This window comes from Sinocyclocheilus rhinocerous, unplaced genomic scaffold (assembly GCF_001515625.1).
Source record: "Sinocyclocheilus rhinocerous isolate Xijiao unplaced genomic scaffold, SAMN03320098_v1.1 scaffold3040, whole genome shotgun sequence".
NCBI lineage: Eukaryota > Metazoa > Chordata > Actinopteri > Cypriniformes > Cyprinidae > Sinocyclocheilus > Sinocyclocheilus rhinocerous.
The window spans coordinates 106,424-121,448 of record NW_015656614.1 but is presented as its reverse complement, the minus strand read 5'-3'; the positions used below and the strand labels follow the sequence as shown (position 1 = coordinate 121,448).

Sequence of the window (15,025 nt, the reverse complement as noted above, 5' to 3'; positions counted from 1 at the left end):
ATTAAAATCAATAATATGCAACTACAATCTGACTCTAAGTCTTGTTCTTTAGGTGCGTCTTATGTGGCATTTTTCTGTCAAATTTCTGTGGCATTTTTCAAAAACCACAAAAAATTATACCATTTGAAAGAATATTTATTTTTTATGTCTTTTCTAATGTTTATATATACATAAAGATATATTATTTGTATGATTAAAAATGTATATATTTTTCACAATTACTCTTTCAATGTTTGGGGTCATATTGACCCCAAGGGACTTAAGTGTAAACAGGAAACGAGCACCATTTTTAAACGACAAAACCACATTTTCACCGCTGCTCATAAAACAAATGCACAGACCATGGTTCCAGCCTAGAACGACTGTGGTCTCCAAGTAATCAACCCTGTGCTTCCCCCTCAACATTCCCACTCAAATGTACATAATTTGTGCACCAACATTTTCTACTCTAAACTGTATTTGAGCTAGCTTTTACTGAGCAGTGTTTCCGTGCAGTTCCTCTTCTCCTCTTCTCATTTTAATCCCAAACTACAATATATAATTATGATGTTTACAAACATATAGCTTGTGTAACTAGATATGTTTGTTTTTTGCATTGTGATATATGAACAAGAAGAGTCGCCCATGTCTACCTCCAGTCTGGTACCGCAGAGATGTTTAGGAGCCATTGTGTGTAGGAGAGGTCTTGATCAATGGGACTGGGTCTTGGCTTGGGTCTTGACAAGACCGCAGTCTTGGACTCACACCACTGGGTCTGGACCTTGCATCATTTACCTTCAAGTTATTGGGTTTCATATGCACCTTTGATCTTGAAGTTAGTAAGATCAAAGGTGCTTATGAAACCCAATAACCTGAAGGGTAAATGGTGTCCTCCTTCAGATGTACACATAATTCCTCAAGCATAATTCCTCCTAACAATCAAACTGGTTCTGGTTTGGGCCATAACCTAATTGTTGATTCAAGCTTTGGACTAGAGTGGGAATCAAGACCAGGCCCTGCAAGACCCAGGCTGAGAGTAACAAACCCTCTAAGCAGCAAGTTAAGACACTTATTAATATTTGTAAAGGCTGATTTATACTTCTGCATCGGACCTACACCGTAGCCTCTATGCCATAGGCTACGCGTCGGTTTTCATTTATACTTCTGCGTCAACGTGCAATTACACATGTATGCAGTGTCCACGGGCATGTTTCTGGTGTAACCAAAAGTATCAAGGCAAAAGCCGAATAAGCAGCAGCTTGTCAGAGAAGCATCAGCTGTGATGGCGGCAAATAAATATCCAAGAACAGATAATTTATTTAAAACTACAAAAAAGGAGATGACAACGGAACAGGAGAAGATGGCACTCTTTCAGTCTCCACAAGGACTTGTGCCATGGCAGAACAACATTGTTTGTCACGGACAACTAAGTGATGTATAATGCTATGTTGTATAGTAAATAAGACACTTGTTATTTGCTTTGTTTATTTGAAATAAGAAGGTGTAACATTAAAGTGCAAAAAATACACACAAAACTCAAATACATACGGAGGGAAGGGTTCTAGCAGACCAATCACAGCGCTTGCGGTCCGCGTAGAATTGACGTGTTGTTACATTTCTGGAGAGGTGCACATCAGGCTACATGTGCTATGCACAACCTACGATGTAGCTACGGTGTAGTTTCGACGCAGAAGTATAAATCAGCCTTTAGGGTTTTTGTAACCTAAAGGGTTTCTCCAGGGTCTTTAACTGCTATTTGACACAGATCTAAACCCCAGGATCCAGACCCAGAGCTGTGAATTCAGTAACCAGTCTTCCATTTTAATGAATTTCAATAGAGAAAATACTTTATTTATTACAGAATTTATTTGAGACACAGTGGAACTTTGCACAGTGGCTGAGTGTCAATTGACTGCAGTCTCATTGAGACCCTAAGCCAGGGATGTCTAATCCTGCTCCTGGAGGCCCAATGTCCTGCAGATTTTAGCTCCAACCAGCTCCAACTTTCTGTCTGAAGAGTCTGAAGACTTTGTTTAGATGGTTCAGGTGTATTTAATTAAGTTGGAGCTAAACTTTGCAGGACAGTGGCCCTCCAGGAACAGGTTTGGACACCCCTGCCCTAAGCCAAGAACTAGGCCCATACCAATGCCAAGTTTATGTGGTCTTAAGAGGACTCAAGACCACAAGATCAAGACTTCAACTTTGCCTCGGATGCACTGAGCTGGTGTCATGTTCGTGTTTGGTATGTTTGGTATCTATTTGCCAATTTCTCCCTACTTTGTATATCTTTATGATAGTTGTGGTGTAAGGTAAATGAACATCTGAGATCATGTAAATGAACATCTGAGATAATCTTTTTACATATTTATTTTGTAAGTGTAGTGTTTAGTCGTGTGTGCATGTATTGTGCTAGATATAGTTATAGGGCTTAGCTTGAGAGGATGAAATCAGTGGTTATAATTAGAACCAGCTGATTATCCCTGTACCCCATCCTGTTGAGCTTCAACAGTAGCCCTTTTATTCAGCTAAAAGAACAAGAGAAATCGCCTGAAGTAAGAGGCTGTGACCCCTCTCATAATGTCCAGCCCTGTCCCCACCCTGCCGCCCACCCCTGACTTGCTGTCAATATGTTGTCCTTGTTTTAGAATCCTACTTCCTGTCCGTTACCGCCTGTCTCGCATGTGTAGGATAATGGGGCTTTTGTCGGGGTTTATGAGTTCTCAAAAAGCCCAAATGTGGTGCTTGAGTTTCAGCGGTGCAAGAACGCAGGCCAAGGCACACAAACTACAGCCCTCTCTCTAGCCTCTAGACATGAATCTGTTGATGGTAACCACTGGCTTGCTGACTCTGCAGTGTGCTGGCTCAATAGGTCCATCCAGGAGGCCTCATATCAAAGCTAAGTTCAGGTTTTATGCATGCCCGACCACTTCACATCAATCTTTGTAACAGCATGCTTCCTCCATGAACGCCATGTTCTCTGATCTGTCTGGTTGACCCTTAGCTTCTCAACATCCACAGTGCCGTCTGGCTTAGGATGGGTCATCACCTCTCTCTCTCCACCGTAGATCTAGCTGATTAGTTGAGAAGTGGATCAGCTGGCTAAATGGTTGGTGTTGGAATTGGGGCAGGGGTACTTGGTGAATCAGCATGAGTGGAAAAAGCAGCAGGTGGGATGTCTGATCTCTTCCTGCAGGCTAGGGAGGGGAAAGGTATTCTGGGAATTCCGCCGGCACAGGAGGCATAGAGGGGTTCAAGTAAAGTAGCCTGGCATCATATTAACAGAATAGAAGAGATTAGTCAGTTGTCCAATTTATATCACCTAAGCTCTGTTCCAAAACCACCTCACTGTCTACTGTCTGCATACTGACTGAGTTAACACTCACTTGTGTGTAGCACTTCTCGTAAAACGCAGAAGATGCTTTACTAATACTCAGTTGATACCAGGTGTTAGCATGTTGCTAAGCTAATGGCTCTTGTCCAAGCACAAAAACAGAGAATACACAAATATTAGGTGGAATATCAATCTTCAATTCTGAAGTTAGCATGTTACGAAGCTAATACATAGGTAATATTAACTATAGTAAAACAAGTTTTGAGCAATACAGTTTTAGTTTGGTGAAACTGTTTTTGGTACTTCTCAGTGCTGAATAAGATGCGCTAATTCAGCTTGTCCGCTATGTTGGTTGTACAGTTTTGCTAAGATTATTGCAGTCCATTCTGAGATTTGGCTCATCAATTAAAAATACATGAAGATGCTGTTATGTTGTAATCTTTAAAGCTTCCTCAAAAACAGTACTCTTATTCTGTTAGTGGGTTTGAGGCAGGTTTCTGCTTTTTAAGGAGAACTGAAATTCTGCGCATGTTCTAAAACCTAGTGAGCTTATGGAGACAGTATTTTAAGGCATCATAGCCACATTCACGACATGAAGGCTGTTCCGCAAGATAGGCAACTTTAATTGTGCTAAGATATGTTATTTTATTATTACTTTAGCAGCATATTAACATCAAACTCCATTGAAATCAGTTGCAGTTCAACTTTAGAAGGTTAGAAGGAACAGAATTTTAGTCATGAGCATGTTAGGTAGTGTGTTATTCTGCGCATGTTCTAAAACCTAGTGAGCTTATGGAGACAGTATTTTAAGGCATCATAGCCACATTCACGACATGAAGGCTGTTCCGCAAGATAGGCAACTTTAATTGTGCTAAGATATGTTATTTTATTATTACTTTAGCAGCATATTAACATCAAACTCCATTGAAATCAATTGCAGTTCAACTTTAGAAGGTTAGAAGGAACAGAATTTTAGTCATGAGCATGTTAGGTAGTGTGTGTATGTGTTGTGTGTGGGGCCTCCGATAACCACAAGGACCTCCTAAAGGCTAATACCTCACCCGGGGCAGATAACGGAACAATAGCTGGGGGCGGTTTATCATCCTTAGTGAACAGAAGGCGAAGGCGGTGTTAACACTCCAATGTCACTTGTTTCCCAGCCCTCTATTAGGGGCTGCTCCTAGCAATCACATTAAAAGAGTTGATTTGTGTCTTACTGTGTTGCCTAATATGTTTTTTCTTGAATCAGCTGAGATTTGGGTGTTGTCTGAATCTCTGTGTGATAGTGGTTGGGGTTGCCGTGTGTTGTGGGTTAAGGGCTGTGGTTTTGCCTCTCATGAGTGAAGCGTTACACCCTCTTGCAGCTTGCAGGTGGGCAATGTGCTTTGCGGCCAGCCGCAAGATTCCACCGAGTGGCATGTTCTCTGGCATCAGAGCCTCTATTTCTACTAGAGCAAGTTTGTGTGAAGGAAAAATGGATGGAGTGAGAAAGAAACTCCTCACTCTGATTTTTCTTATAGAAAATGATGACATCCTGTGCTGATCAACTTTTTCAATCCATTCTAACTGATACTTCTAGTCACTGGTCTCTCTTGCAATTGCAGTAAATTCTCATCTGTTATTCAGCTTAATAACAAAACCTTTGTGACATTTAAATCCTCACAATTCCACAACATTGTGCAGCATACCACAAAAATCTGATTGTTTTAGTTTTGCTAGGCATTAAAGACACATATACATGATCAGTGAACACCTGAGGCTATCTCTATTGTTGAGTCCTGAAAACAGATGCAAATAATGGATTTCCTGTTATTTATTAGCTGGGGTTAAATTTTTACTGAAGGTTTTTAATGGAAGGACCCGGAAGGGGTGACCATTGTGAATGGAGGCAAGCTAATGTACTCCTAATAGTTATTAGGGTCACAGTTTTGTTTGTTAAAAGCCCCAGCTCATCTGCATCGTGTGGCCTGATGCTCAGAGGCTAGTTTGTACTTGTACATGAACAGTGAAATAAAAAAATAAAAGTGAGCGCTAATTGAACATCCTGCATTTTCAGAAATGTCATGTTTCTAAATCTCTCACTTTCTTTCTTTTCCACAGTGGCCAGTGCCATGAAACTGAATCCACAGCAAGCTCCGTTATATGTAAGTATTGTGTCATTTTTGATGTTTGTTTGTTTGTTTCATTCAGTTAGCAGGTTATACCATCTTTGAGAGGTTGTGTCTCTAAATTACTCCAAAAAAGATGTATATGAAGTAGTCAGCCTTGGTTTTTGGACGACTAGTTGACCATCCTGACCGATCCCTAGTTGATGGAGACTTCTAATGAGATCTTGTTGCTCCAAGGCCTGCTCACATTCTTCATGTTAGGCTGCATCAGCATGTCTTCGGTCAGGGGGAAGGGTGCTGGGTAATTATGTTTTTCTTTTGTTTGGTGCTGACCTTTTAATTAGATTTGCTTAAGACATAAGAAGCCCACATGTCAGCAGGATGCCTAACCGAAGACACCACAGTACTTTCAAATCAACAGTGAGGACCGGAACAGTTCACTAAAACAAACCACACTACTTGAACAAATCAGGCCATGTAGATTACTCTGGTTGTTGTGCATCCATGGCAATGTCAACAGCCTGCCATGGATGTGACTTTGTTGACTGATGATCTTATTCAGATACAATTAAACAGACACACAGGGTCTAAAATGTACTTTCTGGCACACCTGCCAATTAAGAATTCTCCAGCTATAAATATTTACTGACCACCATAAACATTTTTGCAATATTTAGCTTTTTTTCCCCCCACAGACAATTAAATTATTTAGCCGTTTTTTTCTTTTATGTCAGTGGTTTGAATGTAGTAAAATTAATTTGAACTGACATAAATTGGACTTAATATTCTTATCATTCTTACAATTAAATTTAAAACACAAATAGTAGTAGTAGTTCGTAATAACGTTTCCAGCCAAGTGATGATTTTTATTTACAAGCCAATATTTACTCTCATTTGGCGACTGGTGAGTGTAAATTTTTTACCCTGCCTGCAGACCCCATGAAGAGGGCCATCTTAATTTTTTCTACTGGAAAAGATAGTATAACATGATATTTATTAAGATCAATGCTAGCAGTTGAGGTATAACGGTACAGTTCCTCTTATACATCCTTTGTCATGAGCTATGAAGCACGTCACACATGCTGCAATGATTGGCCGTGTTTGAAGCACACAGCTGTGGCTTGGTGCATTTGCTGTGTTCGTGTGTATTAGCATGTGTGTGGTTAAAGCTGCGCTTGTGGTTTTTCCATGTTTAGCAGTTGCAGGTGGCTGGCTTGATGAGGCATTGTACCGTTTATTCTCGGGATGTCTTGATGAACTCACAGAAGTCACAAATGTCCTCTTCACAAATGTTGTTTCATTTGATATTTTAATGTATATTTTAAGCTCGAAAATTTGGTCAAATGGAAAGAAAAAGTGTATATTGCAAAGTGGATATCGTACCCCTAACAAGACTCGACACATTTGAATTTCACTCCTCATGCATTCTAAAAATTCTAATTGCAGCATCTGTTGTAGTTCTTTCAGAGCAAACTAGCGACAGTGGTTTGCTCTGGTTTGTAGCACTACTTCTTAGCTAGCCTCATTTTGTAGCAGTTTCTTTTTGGAATGTTTCTAAGTTTTGGCTACACGACTTATCTTAAAAACAAACACAATCTAGATTCATTTTAAAGTTAATCTGTATTGCAAAGTTTGAGTTTTAGCTACATGACAGCTACAAAATCAAAAGCTGGATTGATTTTTGTAGTTCATTTTTATCGGTAAGTTTCTAAGTTTTAGCTACATGACAGCTACAAAAACAAAGCTAGGTTCATTTTCGAGATTAGTTTTATTGGTTAGTTTCTAAATTTTCACTGCATGACAACTAAAAAAAAGAAAAAAGCTAGATTCATTTTCTAGTTTAGTTTTATTGGTAAATTTCTAAATTTGAGCAACATGACAACTACAAACAAAATTTAGATTTATTTCAAGTTCAATTTTATTGGTAAGTTTACGTTTTAACTATATAACAGCTACAAAAACAAACAAAAGCTAGACTCTTATATCAGTTTTTTTCACTCTTTTTAACTTTGTTTTTAATAATGGTGACTTGAAGAAGGTCAGGACCTTTTTTAGTTAGCAGGTGTAGAGACTTCCTACTTTCATGGTTGTTGTAGAAGCTAATGTGAAGGAAATGCTCTCTGTTCAACACATGACGCAGGCTAATTTGCTCTCCTTAATTATAAACAGAGGAATGGTGGTTTTGGGTTTCCAAAGAAGCAAAGACCTGTCATGAAACGTAACTTTGAATGCACTTTGAAGTTTGCTTTTGCACCGAGTCTTGGTCTAAACTTGTTCTGCTAAATTTGAGCTAAACGCAAGTAGCTAAAAGACTCACGGTGGTCTCTCACCCCCACAGTTCTCTCAGACGAGGCAGCGTACCGAGTGTTGTTTTAAGCACAGGGCGAAAAGGCCAAGCACTCCTCCTTTGGCACATTGACTTGCGAGATCCTGAAATAGACCAATGAACAACCAAAGTATCAACAGTACTTCGAGAACCCCTGTGAGCCTGCTTCAGGTGCCAAAAATGCTTCCTGAAAAGATGGATCCTATATTCAGATGAGCCAAAAGATTCTGGGGAAGATAAATTGGATTCTGGGTATTTTAGATCTTCTGCTTAGAGAATCTACCAAGGATTAACACACATCAGCTTTAAAATATCTCCAGGCCTGCATGCGGCGTTAATGATTTGAAGGATTTAATAAATCAACCATGAATCCTGAAAACCAAAATCCTGTGTTTGTTTATAAGACAAAGTGACCTGATAAACACAAAGATGCAGGATCACACAAAGACCGGTATCATCGAATCTGAATCTCCATGTCTTATGGACACAGTTGACACAGTCACCAGGGTGGTCTTTGTTTCATTTGTTTATGCTCTCGCCTTTGGCACTTTTCCTGGTCCAGCACCTGCTATCCATATTGGGCCGCCATAGTCTAAAAGTGGGCCGTGGCTGACTTGTGCATGTTAGCAGTAAAAATAAAAGATATTTACAACCAATGAATGTTTCTGGCTTCTAATATGAAGATCTCTTCCATCATGAACATATTTCTAGAGGCCTATGTATGCATCATCAACAAAGGGTGGGCTTGTTACCCTTAAACAGCCTTTGGACGTAGCAGTCAGATTCCTAAACTTTATGCATGTCGCTCAGATCAAAGGGTCACCGTAACTGCTTCTCATGCAAGTTAGTCATATGACCTGGCCATAAATGCCCTTCCTACACCCTGGGATTCCACCAGGGAAGCAAAGTCGGTTGTACTGACTGATTTCTTGTGATTAACCTTCACCTCCTTCTCAAGTTGTCACCAACAACAGCATCAGGAATTGGACATGGGGTGTGTGTTAACAAGTTTAGAATGTTGGTAATGTAAGTAGAGCCTAAGGTCATTTTTGTTGGCAAGAATGTTTGTATATATAGTAGGGCTGGGCGATATAGCAAAAAAATGTATCAGCGACATAATGTTTCATATTGTTCGGTATCGATAATTATTGAAATTTTTTATAACCTTTTTAAAAACAAAGAGCAATAGAAAAAAATGTTTACATTTAACCACTGTATTTTTTAATTAACTCAATTTATTGAGACAAACAACAAATCTATACATCTCTTGTGTGAGATGCGAGTGCAGCAGTCATATTTGTCCGTCTAGAAAATGCGCTGAATATGCGTTCTGTGTGAATGGCTTGGTTTCGGTTTTAACCTAATCAAGATCTTCTCCGCATTGAGCTTCTATAGTTCTCTAATATTTTGAATGAGTAACGCAGCAACTGCGCGTCTCGTGGGCTAGACTAACAAAACATTAAACTACAACGGCACTTACATCATCACCGCATCTCGTGCTCCACTGATGACTCTCCCTGATGCACTCCTAACATTGGATTGTACTATTTTTGCATTCAAATGCAAATGTTTATTTTAAATTCGACTAATATTCATTCTTTACTCACAATCTCCTCATCACAGGCAGGCACAGCCCTCATGTTCGTGTTTGTGTGTGCTGTCTGTGTCACTCATAGCACGTGCCTATATCGTGCACTATATCGAACATTTTTTATATCGTTATCGAAGAAGGTGTACCGTCGATAAATATCGATACCGTTTTATCGCCCAGGCCTAATATATAGTTTGTCTTTCACTTTTAACAACTCAAACACCTGTCAGTTGTTGATATGCAGATTTTTTTTTTTTTTTTGTCAAAATAATAAGAAACAGTAAAAAAAAAAAAAAAACAATAACCCCAAAAAATGAAATTGAATTAGAGTGGTATTTCATTTATTTATACTTGTAAAAATAAACCTAGAGCGCACAGGAGTTAATCTCACGATGTGGATTCAGTCGTGTCTCCGAATCTCCGCGGCTGTGATCATCGTCAGCCAAAAAAAGCAGCTGACTGGCATTTGGCAAGGGCACCATGTGGCTTTTGCAGTCTGGCCAATGAAAACTGCTTGCGTCACACTCTGAAGGCCCTGTGTGTCAGACAAAATTTTGTGGCCTAGCATAGTAGCTAGGTAAATGCATTGTGGGAATGCTAGCTTGTTACTTTGGTTTTAAATAGTATAAACAGTCATTCTGCTTAGACAGCCCTGTCAAACTTATGTCAAGCCCCTCTCTATCTCTCTCTTGTTTATTTGTTTTAATCTTATGGTTCTTCCTTCACTCTCACTCTCATAGTCTCATTCTCATTAACAAACATCCTATAAATAAGTGAAGATATCTAAGACGGAAGGTTGACTTTCTTCTTGTCACGCCTGGCAATTTGTTGCTGGTGTCAGGTGTCGGGTGAGTGTATTATAAATAGCTTGTTCAGACAGACTGGGAGTGATATTCCAGCCCAAATTAATGTTTTTGTTGTATTTTGTTTGTTTTTCTCTGGTTTGTTTACTTGTTGCTACTTGGTTTGAGGCTACGCACCTCAATGTAGTATATAAATAAATATATATGTAAATAAATCATTTATATTATTGTAAATAAACATTTTGGTCAAAACTTAATTTAATTAAATACTAAGTCTAAGGGCTCTTAGAAATTGTTTATTATTTATTAAATTTATTTTATTTTTTTGTGTTTGGTTTTGTTTTTAGTTTTTCTGGGGGGTTTGTATGTTTTTTTGTTTTGTTTTGTTTTGTTTTGTTTTGCTTTATTTTATTGTTTGTTCATCTTCCAGCCAAAAACAGGAGTTAATAACATAACCACAATTCTTTCAAAAGCTATATTATAGTAGTTGTCAATACCATAAATTACAAGTGACATTTGAAGTATCTGAAGAGTAAAAAGCTCTTACACACACATACAGACCCACCCCAGACACATGTTGAACTTTTATGACAGTTATAATTATGTGGGAGGGGAAAAGCTAATGACAGGTTTTTTTTTTCAGCATTTGTTGATATGTACTGTATATAGGCTGCTGTTCTGTCGCAGCTTTCTTTGTAATGAAATGCGTCTCTCTAAATGGACATGTGTTGATGCCTCCCTGTTGTTTGTGGATCCAGTAATGATGATTTATAGGAGTTGATGCATTGCGTTGTGTAATTTTCTGCACCCACAGGCGATTAAACGCTTTTTCAGTACTGCTATTAGTCTTTTGAGAGAACATGAGAAGGACTTCTCAGTCCTTGATTGTCGCACTTCCACTGTAATTTAAAATGCAATTGGATTCTTTTTCAGCCTAACAGTGACAGATAGGGGTAGATTTCTTGAAATATTTAAACAATAATTCTTTAAAAGTTGTATATAATCTATTTTCTCTCTATTGTTCAGGGCGAGTGTCTGTTGACTGTCCAGCTCTGTGAGGAAGAGTGTGTCGAGGATGAGGAGGATGTAGAGTTTTACCTACTATTTGCCGGCACCACCCAGAGGCACATTTCCAGCACTTTGAAAGTCAGCCATGTCACGCTGCAAGCTGTGTGCCCAGGTCAGTATTTAAAACACCAGCGGTCACACAACACATTCCACGTCCGTGTCCATGTACAGTATTTTATCATTGCTTGATAATTGTTAGCTTCTTCCTGGAAGTAGATGCTCATTACCTGCAGAGATCGACTCATTTACATTCCAGTCATGCCGAAACTGGTCCAGGCATTGCTTGGCACGTTGTCGCTTTGCTCAATTATTCACCCACAAAATTGTCCCAGTTACCACAGGGCAACCTCTGTATTACTGCGCTGAGCACATGCTTGAGCTGATTCAGATGTCCCAGTGCTGCTTCTAAAGATTCATGCACAAGTAGTAGCTATTAATGAACAGACACATTCTTGCTTAATGTAGTAATATGTCCAAAGAGGTGGAAGAAAATATAACCAGAGTCTACAAACATATACACATTTTTTTTTTATTGGTGCAAAACTAGACTTGTTCTGGGTAATGAGGGAGGGTTTGTTTTTCTGTTTCTGTTTGTCCTTCATAATATTTATTTAATCCTTTGTTTATTTTATTTATGTTTTTATAGTTATTTATATATGTTTTTGTTTGTCCTTTTTATTTAATTAATTAATTTAGTCCCTTGTTTCTTTTATTTATGTTTGTTTATATATATACACTTTTGTTTGACCTTATTCATTTATTTATTTTTTTAATTACTTGCTAAACAGAACTGGAGTAATTGGATTGAGTATATTTTCTGTTTTTATTCTGTCCTTTTGTTTGTGTTTCATATTATTTCTTTATTTATTTAGTTAGTTTGATGTTTTAGTTAGTTTTTATACTTTGTTTCATGTTTTATTTTTTATTTTTCCGAGGGATAGTAGGGGATGGTTTCTTTTTCCGTTTTCCGTTTTATTTTTTGTCTTTTTGTATTTGTTTTTCATTTGTTTGTGTGATTGTTTTATTTATGTTTGTTTGTTTATTTGTATGTATATTTTATTTTTTATTTTTAACTTTCAAAAAGAGAAAGTAGGGACCTGAACAATATGTAAGCACTAGTAAGCATTTACCTAGCAACACCCTAAAACATCCTACCAGCCTTAGCGATGCCCTAGCAACCAACTACAACAACATATCAACCACTCAAAACACCCTGGGCAACCATCCATTAACAGGCACAATGCATTACTGTAATTAACTAAAGATTTATCTTGTAACCACTGATGTTATTGAGGCATTTTTGCTTTGCGGGGGAACTGGTAGCATTGTGATCTTATCTGGTTTCACAAAGAAATAAAAACTAAAACGCAACAGCCCCCCATCTGCAATTAAGGCGGTGTTTAGAGTCAAAAAAGGAATAAATTTCAACCGTATCCTCGTAGCACTTCCACAGAGGGTCACAGTAGATACAGTGTTATGGAATCCAGTGCAGACGTTTGGCACCGGTTTTGTAATCACTACTCCGACTGAGCACTTGAAAGCTTTTCAGCAATGCATTAAGAGAGCATGAAGAATGGCCCTACTATCGTCCGCCTCAGGTGCACCGCTGTCAGCCCGCCAGGGTACACTTTCAACCCTTTGTCTCTCTGCTGGAGGTCCATACTTTTGGTTGAATCCAAATGTTTGTCTGCTAAGAGGTCTTTATCGGCAAAAATGGCTCAAATGCTTTGAACCCAGACGGATGTCCCACTGAGATGTTTTGGTCAAGCAAATGTGCTGCTGGTGAGTGTGGACTTACACATTGGGTTTTTTTCTGCATCGACAGAAAAGGCGCTCGCACACCAACCCTCACGATGCGTGTTGTCGCAATGACATCTCATAACTTTAGTGATACAAGACAGTCCTCCTGGCAGCCCTCATGGTGAAGTTCTAATTGTTTATGAATGTTGTTTTATAGTGTGTCACCTCTGTCTCCGGCTGTTTCCCTCTTGGAAATGGAAATGAGTTGTGTTAATGCAGGAACATTTCTCAGTAATGATATCCATCTCCGCTCAACCATAGGCACTAAAGTCTCATTTTTGTCTGTTGATGTGTGGCTGCCAAAATATTAAGCAAGATCCTTTTTTTCGTTGTTGTTTTTTTTTTTTTTTATCAGTGTGAAGATGATTTAAAGGAGAACTCCCTGTTTGATATGAGATAAATAGCTAGTTTGTTTAGTCATAATTGATTTATTGTTGACAAAGTTGTGGAAATCTTGTGGACATCAGCATCACAAAAGCATGACACAATATAATATATTTCTGTCCAATGTTTATTTTTTTGTCTCATAACAGCTCATGATCGCAGTGAAACCGTGCGGGTCACGCTGTGCCAGGCCCGGCCCGGGGGCTCAGTGGACCCTGTGGCTGAGGAACGCTTCCAGTTCGTGCAGGACCTCGCCCTGGACATGGCCCAGTTACTAGTGAACGTTGTTGGGAAGAACGAGGGAGCGTTACTTCTGGACGAGTGTCAGATCCCCCTGAAGGAGTGTGAGAGGTTGGATGATACTCTGGCTCTTGCTCTTAGACATCTGCCTCTGCCGGCGGGCTGGAGCATCCTGGGCACAGACTGGGACACGGGCACTTGCGCAGGCTTGGGAATTGGTGAGTAGGTGCTGTTTTTGAGGTTTTCAGTCTTGACTGTCGGACAAACTCCAGCACACTATTGAGTCAGAAGTTCTTGATTAGCTGGTTCAGGTGTGTTTAATTAGGGTTGGAGCTAAACTCCGTAGGACAGTGGCCCTCCAGGAGCAGGTTTGGACACCTCTGGACTAAAACAAGAAATATTGTTCATTTATATGGTTTTCTTTGTAGCTACTACTGTTTTGCTAAGCTAAAACATATTTAAAGTTCATTTCTATCAATGCTTTTCAGCACTGAATGCAATACAAGTTAATTTATAATCAACTCTTTCACCATCCTGGTTTAATTTTCTCAGCAAGCTTGTCTCATTGCATTCTGGGATTTTCTCTGCAAAGGCTTTTTGCCATAAAATTTGGCAAAAGAATGTATTTTAGAAGCCAGCACAATTATGCCGGTGTCGCTTTGAAAGTGTCTTGTAAATGACTGCTTATTATGACTTGAGCTGCTTTTGCAACCAGTGAGAGCTAGCCAAAAGAATCAGTTTTTTTCTTTTACATAATTTGCATGTTTTGTAAGGGTGGGTTGTTCCAAGGATTTTAGATGTTGTTAACATCTGTACAGTGAAGTTACAATGCTTAGACCATGGGCACTGTGCCTTCATGGAAGGCTTTCAGTATAACTATGTTTTATTTTTTGTATTTTTATTTTTAAGTTGTGGGTTTTTTTCAGACTGTTAGTCCATTCTAGCCTTAGTCCATTTTTCTCCTACTTGTACTTATATCAAGCCAGGAACGCTATGTCAGATAATCTAAAAGCAAACATTCCCACCCTAATAAAGTGCTCTTTTTGGCACGGAGCATTTACTCAGACTATTAAGTCAGGCTGTGGACTTGTTTCGGGCCTGACAGAAGATGCATGTGATAAATGGCAGGAACTCTGGTTGTCAATGACTTAGATTTGTGTTTCATGTGTATTTGGCAGAAAAGTTCTTATAAAAAGAGTTTCCCGTGTTGTCCGTGCTCTCTGATATCCATAGAATTGTGACTGGTATTTGGCCGAGGATCTGCAAAGTGCAAACCCCTCGAAGAATCGGCCCATGTTTCCACTGACTTAAGAGCACAGTTTTACAAACTTGGCCAAAAGCAAAAAATGCACATCACAATCGCTGATTATTACTCTTTTTTTTTAAATATATATA

At 39.0% G+C, this 15,025-nt stretch overlaps 1 protein-coding gene across 1 annotated transcript in view; it reads left to right on the top strand.

Annotated features, from left to right (window-relative positions):
- The window catches only part of LOC107720516 (A-kinase anchor protein 13-like), a 97,467-nt gene that overhangs the window by 15,884 nt on the left and 66,558 nt on the right, over positions 1-15,025 (top strand). Inside the window, exons 2-4 of the mRNA XM_016528244.1 lie at positions 5,411-5,454; positions 11,165-11,318; positions 13,540-13,848. Coding sequence (XP_016383730.1) covers positions 5,422-5,454; positions 11,165-11,318; positions 13,540-13,848 — 496 coding nt within the window. The 5' untranslated portion in view covers positions 5,411-5,421. The remainder of the gene's footprint in view (positions 1-5,410; positions 5,455-11,164; positions 11,319-13,539; positions 13,849-15,025) is intronic.